Here is a 13,234-nt window from a genome sequence, read left to right as displayed (position 1 = left end):
CCAACTTGCTTTTCAGTCGAGTTTCATGCGGAGCGTGCGACTCTCCGACTCTTTGCGCGAGAAGCAGTTGTGGAATGGGCTGGTCACCATCACGCTCTTGGAGGGGAAGAACATCTCCGGAGGGGGCTTGGCAGAGATTTTTATTCTTCTCAAACTGGGAGATCAAAGATACAAGAGTAAGGTAAGTATTAAGGGTTTCCTTAAGTTTGCTGAAGCCAATAAGGTACTTGATGTTTCTTTTACCAGTGTTGCTACCTCAGATGGAACTATTCTTGAATCTCTTTTATATAAGTGAGATCAAAACCAGGAGACCAGATCAGGGACATTGACGTTTTACTAATATGTTTTACATGCCAATATAGAAGTAGGAAGTTCGGAATGTTCTGTGTGTCTGGTTTTGTGCGTTTTAACATACTCCTCGTATTGATGGATGTTTGACATTAATATGGAATGAAATAAAGCTACGTGCATCGCACATGTGTGGTGTTCTCTGCCAATACAGAAGTTAAGTTTGCAATGTTAGGTACACTGGAAAAGCAGACCTGAAATGGTTCCCAGCACAGCGGAATAATAATAATAATAATTATTTAAAGTACCTTTCTTGAAAAATGTTACTTATAGCAGAAACCACCTCCCTCCCCCCAAAACACACTGAATATTCTGTGATTTTGGTTTGAATTTTTATTCTTCTAAGCTGTGTACTTGTATCCCGTAGCATTTCATGGGAATATAAGAAATGAATGGGGTTCCCAAAGATATACATTTCATCTCCAAAGTCTAATAAGAAGAGAGGCTATAATTAAAATTGTGTTCTGTTGAGAAAGCAAGAGCTCTGCATGTCATGAACTGGAAGCTTAGAGGGAGGAGAAGGAGGAAACAAACCCCCTCCTGTACAGAATGTACGGAGCAAGTTCACAGAACATAATGTTCAGACGTGGGCGCATCTGAAACCTGCACTCTGTCCCCCGCATCAGACCTCAAACCAAGGTCACGATATAATGTTTTTATTTAGAAAAGCAGCTTTGAAAAATAACAAATGGCTTAATTATTTAGAATAAATATATATTATTCCAGTTAAGATCCTTTTTTATGTTTCTCTGTAATGGTCCATAGTCTGTGTCATGAATCTGCAAGACTGCACTGTTTGCAGTCACAGAAAATTAAGAAGTTTAAAATGGGGAGTTAAGTACCATGTTGCCTGCAGTGAGTTAATTACTTAGAATTTCTGTCTGGGCCTAGCAAAAGTTGGGGACCACTGCTTTTACACCCTCATAAGACTTCAGATTGGTAGTGCTTCACGTTCTTTCCTGGAGTTTGTTCAACTTATGAAGTATGATCTTTCATGGTCCAGAAAAGCAGACAAGGCGGGAGAAATCTCAGTCATGGTCCAGCTAATCCTATCTCCTGTTCTCTCAGTGGCCATGCTGATATTGATGGTGGGTAGTGTAGTGTGATACGAAATGCAAGTGATTTAAGTCCCAGTCCAGTGAATACTCAGAGTAACCTGAACATGTGAACAATCTCACCGACCTCAGAGGGACAATTTACAGATATCAAATTAACTGAATGTTAATAATTTCAAGGCTGTTCCTTCTTTGCCTAGATCTTAACACAGAAGGGTAAAAAAATACTGGTTTGGGTTCCTCAATTCATTCAAGCCTGTTTCCAGGTGATTGTCCTCAAAAAGTCTATTCTTGATTTCTTCCAGTGTGTGATGTTGAATGATGACCACAGTACACTGAAAGTGGACCTGGCATTTCAGAATTTCTCCAGCCATTCATTCATGTCACAGTTGTGTATTTATTGCTATTGGGAGAGAGGAAAGAGTTTTTAAGGAAGATGAGGCTGCGCGTGATGGGCTGGGGAGCTTTGATTGGAATGATTTTAGTACTTGATGCTCTAACATCCAGCCTTGTTCTTGTAGAGGAATTGATATGTGCTTTACTGTGGAAATAAGTACCATTTAAGAAAAGTAAATATTATAACTGCATGTTTTCTAGACACTGTGTAAGAGTGCAAATCCTCAGTGGAGGGAACAGTTTGATTTTCACTACTTCTCTGACAGGAAGGATATGTTGGACATTGAGGTCTGGAGAAAGGATAACAAAAAGCACGAGGAGCTTTTGGGAATGTAAGTGGCTTTGGTTTTGTGTTTGTGTGCAGTTTGGTTTTTTTTGAAGGGATGGGGTAAGAAGAAAAGATAACGTGATTTTAATTATTATTTTTTAAGTTGATAAATTTATGTTTATTACCAACATCATACTGTATGTTTCTCGCCTTATTCCAGTCACGTCCAGATGACTCTAAGGGTATGTTTATTAAAATCTATTAATTGATTAACCATGACCTGAACGCAGAAACACGCAAACTGACTCCACACATGCTGATCATAAAATCCAAAATACTCTGAGAGTTCAGTGGCAACCGTTTCTGGGAGAGCTGGAGGCAGCAAGGAGACAGTGCTTGACTGCGCGTGCACAGTGATATTGCTCCAGACCTGTTGTGCTCTGCAGGGTTGATTTGCGGCTTCAGACTGGTCTCAGTTTAGGGATCTTTGTGCTCCTTTTGAGTAGCACTGGTGTGCCCTTTCTCTGTTTGCACCTTGGTGGTGTGTTCTTGTAGCCTTGTTTACATATGGATCCCGTTATCTAGGTTTGCTTTCTTTGGGTAATCCCTTCCCCATTGCTGCAGAGGACTGATCTTGTGAGCTCATGTTTAAATCATCATTTTCTAGGGCAGCCTCATGGGTCACCTGCCCATCTCCTGATAGCGGATTTTGTCCCATTGCATTATTCCATTGGAGCTTCAAATTCTCAATTAGTGATCTTATGCCACGTTAGCAGATGAGACTTCTTTTGGGTTAGCAGTTGAATCTTTTATTTTAATTTCTTAATGGGAATAGAATATGGTTCCTTCCCTTCTACTCTAACTCCATTTTATTTTGTATAGTATTAGTACGGTCTTGGTTTCCTAGTAGTAACCATCTCTTCCCTCCTATTGCCTCCTCCTTTCTTTTGGCTTGCAGCATTTTCATCCAGGCCCATCTCCCCAAACTGCATCTACACAGTTGGCTACATGCAGCAGCACCAAGAGCCATTTAATTTTCTGGAGCCCCTCTTGGGTCTGTCCGTGCTTATCTGCTTGCAGGATCGATGCCACAACCTGTAAATTCTTAGGGGCAGGGATCCTGTCTGCAATTGTTTGCTCTTCTCACCTGGTGAGCGTTTCACAACTTGCTGACTAAATAACAGTAACTCATAAGAACATTCTCTTACTTTTAAGCATTCAAATAGTTTGAAACTATTCACTGAGAACAACAATGCCCTTTGGCTCTACAAATGTTTGTGGTTTTGCAGAGCAGGAAATGCTTTCTGGCTGAATGCTGTTGTCACATGGAGAAGTGGCTGAAGATGAATCTGTTCCTTCCATTCTCACAGTTACTTTTATTACTTCTGATATTCTGTTTAGAGTTAAGAAACGTAGCAGTGTTTGTGGCTTGCCTCTCTTCAGTCATCCTGATGCTGGAGCAATTCTTCCTTTAGTTTTTTTCCTCTCCTTTTTTTTTTCTACTGGTTTCTTGCAGGTAGTGTTTAGTGTGGCAAAAAATTATCAGCAGAACACTTATTAAAGCAATTATTAAAGATTTTGGCACTGGGAAAGCCTCTGTGTGTTAGATTTACCCTAAAGTTACTTTTCCTGTCTATGTGGACTATGTGGAGAGATATTACTGTTGTTGCCTTAAGCACAGCAAATTCACTGCAGCATCAAACAGGAAAAAATTACACTAGCTTTTAAGATTGCAAGAATAGGTAAACATGAAATGTATAATAAGCCTTGTTTGTACAGTGTAGAAACTTTTGACACCCAATAAATAATATTTTACGAAGGGCTCAAGTGCAGTCTAATCTGGAAAAGGATTCTGTAGGCAAAACAACATTATGAAGTGCCATGTTTATTGTCTCCATGGCTTCCAAGTTGAGTTTTGAGATTTTTGGATTTCACAACATCACTATAAAAGATACTTTAGTAAAATGTTTGTGGCTTATATTCAGTCATTACCTACAGAAGTAGAACCTAACTACCCTCAAATAATTTGCATGGCTTTAAGGAAATAGCAGAATTTGCTGGATCTTAATTAATAATTCTGTGGTCAATTTGTGGATGCAGTTAGGATTCAGTATGCCTCCCTCAAGGCTGTGTAGGTTGAACTTTTAGACATTTAAAAAAAAATACCTATTTAAATGTTAAAATGAAGTTGGGAGATGCACAAGGTGGAGTCATGTCTTACAATCCAGACTGCTGAACTTTTGTGGAATAAAGACTTCTGTTAATTCCTTTAAACCCAAGATTTCATATAGGATAGATGCCTTAAGCCCCTGGAACATGGCTCTTCTCCCAGGCATAATTTGGTTTCAAGATAAAATATTGTTCTTGAAATAGGACCTGAAGTGTCTGTGGAGACTGTGGAACATGTAGAATAAGAAATGTGTTGGACCTCCAGTACTAACCGCTGACACCTGGAGCCTTTGTCTGCTTCTGAATTAGTGAGGAAACATTTGGTGTGATTTCATGTCACCCTTCTGTTGCGAAACGAACCCTCACTGTCAGTGCACATCACAAGCTGAGTTATTACCTTCAGCCTACCTATGTTCTCCTTGGATTTTTAACTGTATCCAGTTTCCATTCCTCTCTTAAAATACTGCAGCATGGAGTGGTTCAGCTGCCGGGTCCGACACTGAGGGGTGGCTGTGTTTTGGTGCTGGATGAAGTAATCCCTCTATTTAGTCTGCACAGAACTGTTAGTAATGTTTATTGAGTGCTTTTTGTGTCCTTTGGGATAACAGGCATGCTATAAACAGGAGATGATGTTAATGTATATTAATAAACAAAGGTGTTAATGTGTGCAGGATTTGTCCGGGCAGAGTTAAATTGTTTATGCCAAGTTGTTAAAGAGTGTTTCTGCGTTAAGGGATATGTTTTGAAAAAGAGATGCTGCAAGAAGTTGGGATTTTTTTCTTCACGTGTTTACCTCAAAAAAGGGATTTTTACAAAAACTGCTAGACTTAAGACCATGAGCTATGAGATTGGAGTGCATCCAATATCTTTGATGAATGCCTCCAAGAAACAGTGTCTTTGCAACAAGAAACAATCCTTATTTTAAAGGCTGTGCTATTGGGATGGAGCAGGAAAATCTACTATGGCTGCGTCCAAACCTTTCATTTAAATTTCACCAAGCTATAGGAAGAATCAGACAACCAAAATTTATCTGTACAATAAGTCAGAATAAGACCCTTATTAATTGACACCTCTGGCATTTGAAATTCCTTTCCAAATATTAATCATAGATGCACCTTACTGTATTTTGCAATGACTCTGACCTCTTTTGTGAAGGACTTTCAAGAATTCTACAGGGGGAAAAAATGGCAATGTTGTGTACAGATTTTTTTCAGATTTATTTAAATGTTTAAGGACACTTGCCATAATTTGATGAACTGTGGACTGAGTAATAAAATACAACTCCATGATTACTAGTAAGAGGTTAAGCTTATCAGCACCTTTTAGTGAAATCTTAACATTTGATTCTCTGAAAGAGTTAAACATACAGTTTAACCACAGATTTACAGTGTAGTGTTCTCAAGTAATATTTCTCTGCAAAATAAATAAAAAAGGGGGAAAAAAAAGTTCAGCAGCTGAAGATGAGGGCTGTAAAATAGTCTTAAATGAAAGCGACAGCTGTAGTGTAATCCTCTACAAGACTAGAGGTTAATATAGAGGTGTAGACCTCAATACTGATCAGGAGGAGGAAAGAAAGCATTTAATTAATTGTGTTTTTTTAAAAAAAGTGATACGGTTGTGTGCACAACGTGCTTTTAACTTACAGAACTGTATCCCCTATAGATCATGCCTGTAGCCGTGTATGTGAAAGTTTATAGCTGAATTTAATAGGTAATGTAGCAAAAGATGACAACAAGCAGAGCTGTCTTATTCTGGGATAGGATTGCTATGTTGAGAATTTAACTCAGGAGATCATTTGCATCACCTAAAGTACAAATAATCTGAGAGTTTTGCTCTTTGCCTTTAGATCAGGCAACTTTTGAGCAAAAAGAGGATTGCCTCTGTTAGTTTTACGCTGTGCCCATCACTGTAGTTTTGTACCACTTTGCTGTGAAATAATTATCTGTAATAAGGTCTTGCAGATAGAAACCTGAGAAAGAAGGAGGGGAAGAGTTCCTATGTCAGAAGGACGGGGGAAGTAGTAAGGAAATCATTAGACTTGTTTTAATAATGTAGAGGTGTTTGTGTGGAAACTGTTGAATTTATAGAGTAAATTGGATATCTAATTGTTTTATCAAGCTGCATGCTTTGCAGTCTGATCAATTCTGTCGTATAACCTAAATAAAACTGATTGTCTTTTTTTCCTAAGCCTTTTGTTGTTTGCAAGTGCAAATGTGGATTTTCTTTGCAGTTCCTCAAAAGAAAATAGAGGCATACCATCACCTTGAGTGAACACAGATGTTTTAAAGAAGTTAGTTTGCACGGAAATCAGACATGATTTGAGGAAGAAATGCTTCTACTCCACCTCCTGCTGTTTTCCCCTCCACATGTGCATCCCTCCTACCCCCACACCCTTATACTCGGTCTTTTCTTTGACCTTTGGCTAATGAAATTCTTTTAATAAGAGAAACGATTCCAATTTGCCAAAACAGGCTAGAATTACATTTAACTTTGCCTTTGAGATATGAGAGATTTCTGAGGTTATCTATTGGTGGGAGATGTGCTGTTGTCTGAATGAGTTGTCTTTTCTCTCTTAACTCCACGGAAAGTTGACATTAAAAAGCAAATACCGCTTTTCCCAGTTGTGGACTGTGTTGAGTGGGTGGTGTATGAAATGCTGATGTGGGAGACATGGCCTCTATTGCCAGCTGAACCAGAGACCAGCTGGGTGACCCTGAGTTTTCCCTTCTCCTTGGTTCAGTGTCTTCATCTGTAAGAGAAAAAAATAAAACCCAAGATAAGGATACATTCCCCCTTTTGCACTGATACCTAAAGTATCAAGAAAACTGCTGCGGTCTGAGAAGCAACTGTGTTAATGCAGCCAGGGTGATGTTGACCTCCAGTGTGGAAGTGATAAGCTCTTTTTCTCAAATGCTTGCCCTTTTTTTTTGTTGTTTGTTGTTTTTTTTTTTTTTTTCTGCTGTATCTTCTCTTGTCATATCTTTCTGAAGAGTCTAGGCATAGCAATGAGCTTTAAATGTGACCTCTCACACTTTGAAATTGTGTTGAGAGGCAGCCTACACGCTGAACAGTGTTGGTACTCATCCTAGTTTATTTTCTTTCTCTTTCAAAGCACTTGAAAGCAGTTAATAAGAGTAAACTTGCAACCTGTTGTATGTTCAGTGTGGTGAATAGCAAAAAGCACGCTCGAGGCAGTCATCCTCACTGATTCTCGTCAGAAGAAGCTTATACAAAGAACTGTGTTTTAATACATGGAGCCACTGGATGATTTACAAACTCATCACAGCAATGACTTTTACTTCATAATGTAGTTTGTTGGGTTTTCAGGCTGAAATGTTTTGGAATTTTTTTTTTTTTCCTCGCCCCTCTTAGCATTCGCAGAAAATAGGTTGTTAAGAAGCGGAAAGCATGCAATTTATAGCAGATGGGTATAAACTGCTCCAGCTCTACTGCTGGAATGGGATCAATCAGGAACACTACATGCACCATTTACCCAGAAGAAACCCACCTGGGGGAACCCTGTGGAATTTTAGCCTATTAAGGCAACACCTTAACAAGTTTAGTTTAAATAAAAACTTGTCGGCAGGCATTAAGCGGAGCGAAAGCTCTCGCTCTCCATCATCCGCTCGCCGTCCCTTTTGAGAAATGTGCCTCCCCTTGCACTGTGGCAACAAAGCTTCTCCTCGCTTAATTTTTTTTTTTTTCCCCCCTCTTTTTTCATCTGTAACTTTTGTTCAGCCTGTTCTTGAAAGCCAAGCCCCACGGAGGTGCAAAAAAGTTCCACTCCATTTACTGGTCTTCTAAATAGAAGGCATTTAGCCGAGCCGAGTGATTAGGCTTTCTGTTGGATTTAACCGCTCCCTCCACGTGTAACTGGCTGTCTAGTGATCTCTCTCTGCTTTAGCCCATACTCATCTTTTATTATTGCCTCTTTATGGATGTTTCTCTTTTTTTGCTGTTTATTTTTATTTTTGGAGGAAGTATCGGGTTAATGATACATATTATGTGCAGGGGGTGGGGGGAGAGTTTTTAAGACAATCCTTCCCTTTGGGAAATATAACAGCACACTGAAAATGTCGCTCTAGTAAGGCTTGTAAAAGAGATTGGGGCATACAGTATAATGTAGCATAAAATCGAGTATGTGACTTTAAAGAAACTAATCTATTTTAGGCTAATGTTTTAAATTTTGCGTTCGCCCCTTTTCTTTTCCCCCAGGTGAAATAAAATTGTGTTTCAAATCCATCGCAGAGCACTAAGGGATTTTAGAGGGGAAGTGAGGCAGGCCAGAGTTAAGTTTTCCTACTGTACTTGCAGCCCAAACCCGTTCCCTCTGCTTACCCATAGGTGAACCAGAAAGCAACACTGACAGCAAACGCAATAGAAACTGGCTAATTGGTTTCCCATGTTTAATTTTGAGATGCTTTTTCTTGCGTTCTTTCCGTCCTGAACAAGCAATAAGTTTTGGTGCCTGCTTGCTACTGAAATCAATATAAATTATGCTTTTTGTTTTTTTCCAGCTCCTTTTTCTTATTAACCCGTGGCCATGTCATTCTAGGTGCCAAGTTGACGTTACTGCCTTACCGACGAAGCAGACCCATTGCTTACAGCTGCCTCTGGAAAAACACCCGGGGTCCCTGCTAATGTTGATTGCTGTTGCCCCATGTACAGGAGTGTCTATCTCTGATCTGTGTGTCTGCCCTTTGGGAGACCCCAGTGAAAGGCAACGGATTTCACAGCGCTATGTGAGTTTGCATTTTTTTTTTTCTCCTTTAGTTATGGAAGTAGTCAAAATTACAGTGGGGGGAAAAAAAAGGGAAAAAATTTGTCCAGGCATAATAACATGTCTCTTACCAGAGAAAACTATTTTGCAGAAGAGTTATTATGTTTAGAATGACAAGGAGATTGACGGGGCAGATAGACCTAAGCAATTTGGCTGCTTGTATTTGTTGAGTTTTAAACTAATATTTTTCTTTGCAAACTTAAATTGTATTAAGAGATTATCATGGGGAATGAGACACGCTGATGAATATCATGGAGAGATCATAGTATACTTAGCTTGCTTTCTTCTTTTGGGAAGGATGTGTTTTGGACTTTCGACTGTTGGAAGACGTTCCAACAGCCATATGACGGCTTCCACGCCTCAATCCTCAAAAGCTGGGCAAGAAGGGATAAATGTGGATCTCTCTAAAACAGGATGTGAGACAGAGACATGAGGATTCTGAACAACAAAAGTCAAATTTACTTTTGTGGACAGATTCTTCACTCGCAGTTGAGTGTGCTGAATCTTGACCCATGGTGCTTCTCCAGGTCTACTTATGTCCCATTTTTGGTTTATCTGGCAGATACTTGCATAGACACGCAGGGCTCCTTTCAGTCTCCACCATAAACTTAACGTGTAACTTAAGTGAATGGAGGATTTCCTTAGGAGCAGGTAGCTTGAGACGTTGTGAACCTCAGGGTCATGACACAGCGAGACTGGGATAGTGGAGAGCTGTACTTATGGGAACATCAGCTGCTGAACCGAAACACCGCAGAAATAGCGATGAATATAAAAATGTAGTTCATTTAGTAGTTCAGTGTTTTCTGCTTCTTACTGAATTGCAAACAAAATATATCTTTATGCTTTCCTCCTTGCAGTGTATAAAGAATTCCTTTCAAGACATAAAGGACATTGGCTTTTTACAAGTCAAAGTTTTGAAGGCAGTGGACCTATTGGCAGCAGATTTTGCAGGTATTTTATTTCTACTTTCCAGCATATGATACCATAATATATTGTGCCATAATATATTGAGTGCTACTTAGACTTTGTGCAGTGCTGCCAGCTGATCTAGGAAAAGTACATCTTCTCATCATTTCTCCAGTGGTGAAACCTGCCTCGGGGAACTGAGACACCAGACGGTTTTGACTCCCAAAAGTATGTGGGAAGGGCCACTGGATGGAGATATTGGAGATATGATTTTTTCCCTTTAGATCTGACTGGTATGACCAATACCTTAGCATGGTGTACTGTTGTATTTTCCAACAGGACCATGTAAAAAATATGGCTTACATTACACTATATAAAGTAATGGTGCCTGCAAAGCAACCTCTCCATCTTTTATTGGTTGCCTTGAGTTCATGAATGAGACTGAAAGATTTTGGAGGCATCAGACATGGTGCTGAGTACGTGGGTTTGGGTGGCACTGTAGGCTGTCACCCGAAAAAGAAAGCTTGCCAGCGATGGGGATGTGAGTGTGATGGTTTCTCTTACAGCTTGTTCGAGTCTGATTTGAGGTGATCTTTTTGGTACTCTTACTCCGAGAAAAGGACAGATGTTCCATCGAGCTGTACCTCAAATTGTACTTGGTCCTGACAGCAATGGATGCGAACACCTTTTAAAAATACAACTTCATATTGTTTCTCTAGGGAAGGTCTAGGGAATTGATACTTCTCTGTAGCGACTGCCTGGATATTATTATTTTTATTATCATCTTCTACAGGATTCCGGAGACCTTTTAATTCCCCTCTGTATGTCGCAGCAGCTCATAATTCACAGACACAGCATTGCGTGTTATATATTTGCTGACATAGTCATTTTTTTAAGATAACTTGTTGATAAAGGCAGGAAAGATGCTAGAGAGAAAACACTCTTGCCCCATTCCCTAGTATTCGTGAAGACATTGTAACGTGAGAATGTTGCTCCTAAAATAAAGACCAAAGGAGAAAGACTAACATTAATCATGATACTATTTGAGTTTCAATTCACTGCTTAACCCTGCTGTGGAAAAGATGGATTACTGTTGGCAGCCGGACTTTAAAGAACTGAAGAATTCAATTTGAAAACAAGCAAAACACCTGTCAATAATGGAAGGTAGCTTGTACAGAAATGCATTTCTAAATTGACATCATGTAGAAGTCTATATGGAATTAGGAGTGTAAGTGCACCTTACTAACAAATTTATGAAGAACTGTACCACAGCAAAGCAGAACCTTTGGCAAACAGCAGGCTGGGGCTATCTAGAAATACGTGAGGCTCTAATATAGACAGGGTCCAGGGAAGGAGCTGGGCCCAGAAGGTTACCTACCCTTTGGAAAACTTCGCTGATGCTAATGCAGTTGCATCAGTGCTGGATTTGGCCCCCTTTCCCTCAATACTTAAACAGGAGCATGTGGGTGGATAATGAACGTTGGAAGAGACACGCAGGTTCTTGATTCTGCGATTCAAAGACTTTTCATACAGAGTATGTGACACACATTCCTTGTGCATAGCGCAGAATGAAATTCTGCTTAAGTAAAAGGTTACTCAGTCTGTCATTATATTCAAAATAACCCAGGCTTTGAGCCTGATTCATGAAGCAAATGACAAATTGTTTTTCAATGGCAGTGCTGAAAATATCCTAGTATTATGCTGTAATAGACCCACCAAATTGCAAAAGGATGCAGCCATTTTAGGTATAAATAGCATAATTTCTGATCGTGAAATGAGAGACATGAAGATTAATTATCTGTTCTGAGCCATTCATAAATGATTAGTGCAGCAATTATGGGCTTCCATAATAGAGCCCTCCTAGAGCAGTGCCGTATTTCCTGCATTGCCAGGGAGACTGCTCGGATTTATTGTTATTGATAAAAGTAAATTCAAAGTCCAGCTAAAAGTCTGATAAGGGGGAAGTCACAGAGACAATAAGAGGTACAAAGATTTCCAAGGGTTGATAGAAGAGCAGGTAGTGTTTCCTCCTTGTCCTGTCCCACAGTAGCCATCAGTCTTGGGTGGGTGAACTTCTGCAGCCCAGTCATCTGATGACATGTGTAATGCCAGCTCATACTTTATTACTTATTCCCGTAATAAAGATTGGATTTTGGTGTGATTGGGATTTCTGTTGTCAGTTGATTATATGTTGGCTTTATAGATTTTAATTGTAAGATTTTAGCCTACTATAATAATAGCTATCAGAAAACAACATAGTATCTACTTTGGTTTTGAACAGTGTTTTGAAAATCCATATTTTACCATTTGACATAAATTTTAGGCTAGTTTCCACACAGCTATATCAAACATGTAGAAGCTCTTCAGCCACAGCTAGCCCAGTTTGAGCCTTCCATGCTTTTATATTCCTAGATAATAGTTTTGTTGACGTGAAAATGACTTTTTCTGCTTTGTTGGATGTTTTCTGTGTACGCATGAGAGTTCTTCTCAAACACTGCATTTGCTCACTGACCAAAAAATAGCATTCAGAATACCAAATTATACAGTGGGATTGTTTTTGGCATATACCAGTTTGCATTTCAAGCAGTTTCTCTGAAAGGCTACACGCATTTTCCACACTTATCAGAGAATGGGCGCGTAAGCTGAAAAGGAGAAGACAAATAGATTCCAGTAATACACATGGTCTTTAAACTTTACCAGTATTGACTAGTTAATACCCACTGTTTACATACTGAAAAGATTCCTGTTTAGTTTATGAACTTCTCAGAGTAAGAACCTTAAGAGCTCTGCATTAATAATACCAAAAATAAGGATTAAGAAAAAGACAGCTTTTGCTTAAATATCTTGTTTGTCTGCTAAATCCCTGCATTGCTGACATAATTAGTTGCCTGCATAAAACTTAGGCTGGAGTGTCTCTGGCTGAGTTGCACATGAACACTGAAGATGAGATTAAATCAGATACTGAGCCAGACATGCTGATAATAAAGGGTACTCCGTTCACGATGGAAACTGCTGAGCTGCAATAAGTTGTGAACGCTACAAATTCATATGACGTCAGTTATGGAAAAATTACATTAGTGAACATGTTTTCACCAGAATAGGTTCTGCATTTATATCCTTTTTTTTGAGAGGAGACTGGGAGTGGTTTGATTTTGGGGGTTTTGTTTTGTTTGCTTTAAGTACGATACCTGGTTCACGCATGGGTTCTCCAGTTGATGTTGGGTTTTGTTTAAACTGCAGCACTGTGTAGGGTCTTCATAGCTTCAAGGACTTGCTCACATGGAACTAATTGAAGAAAGGTTGCTGATACAG

General features: G+C 39.4%; 1 protein-coding gene across 4 annotated transcripts in view; it reads left to right on the top strand.

Moving 5' to 3' along the window:
- The window catches only part of MCTP2 (multiple C2 and transmembrane domain containing 2), a 101,069-nt gene that overhangs the window by 29,387 nt on the left and 58,448 nt on the right, over nucleotides 1–13,234 (top strand). For all 4 annotated transcript variants that reach the window (XM_086620644.1, XM_086620643.1, XM_086620642.1 and 1 more), the window contains exons 8-11: nucleotides 17–181; nucleotides 2,001–2,131; nucleotides 8,792–8,978; nucleotides 9,874–9,967. In XM_086620644.1, coding sequence (XP_086476770.1) covers nucleotides 17–181; nucleotides 2,001–2,131; nucleotides 8,792–8,978; nucleotides 9,874–9,967 — 577 coding nt within the window. The remainder of the gene's footprint in view (nucleotides 1–16; nucleotides 182–2,000; nucleotides 2,132–8,791; nucleotides 8,979–9,873; nucleotides 9,968–13,234) is intronic.

Source organism: Tauraco erythrolophus, chromosome 14 (assembly GCF_009769465.1).
Source record: "Tauraco erythrolophus isolate bTauEry1 chromosome 14, bTauEry1.pri, whole genome shotgun sequence".
Lineage (NCBI taxonomy): Eukaryota > Metazoa > Chordata > Aves > Musophagiformes > Musophagidae > Tauraco > Tauraco erythrolophus.
This window is presented reverse-complemented; position numbering and strand designations above follow the sequence as displayed.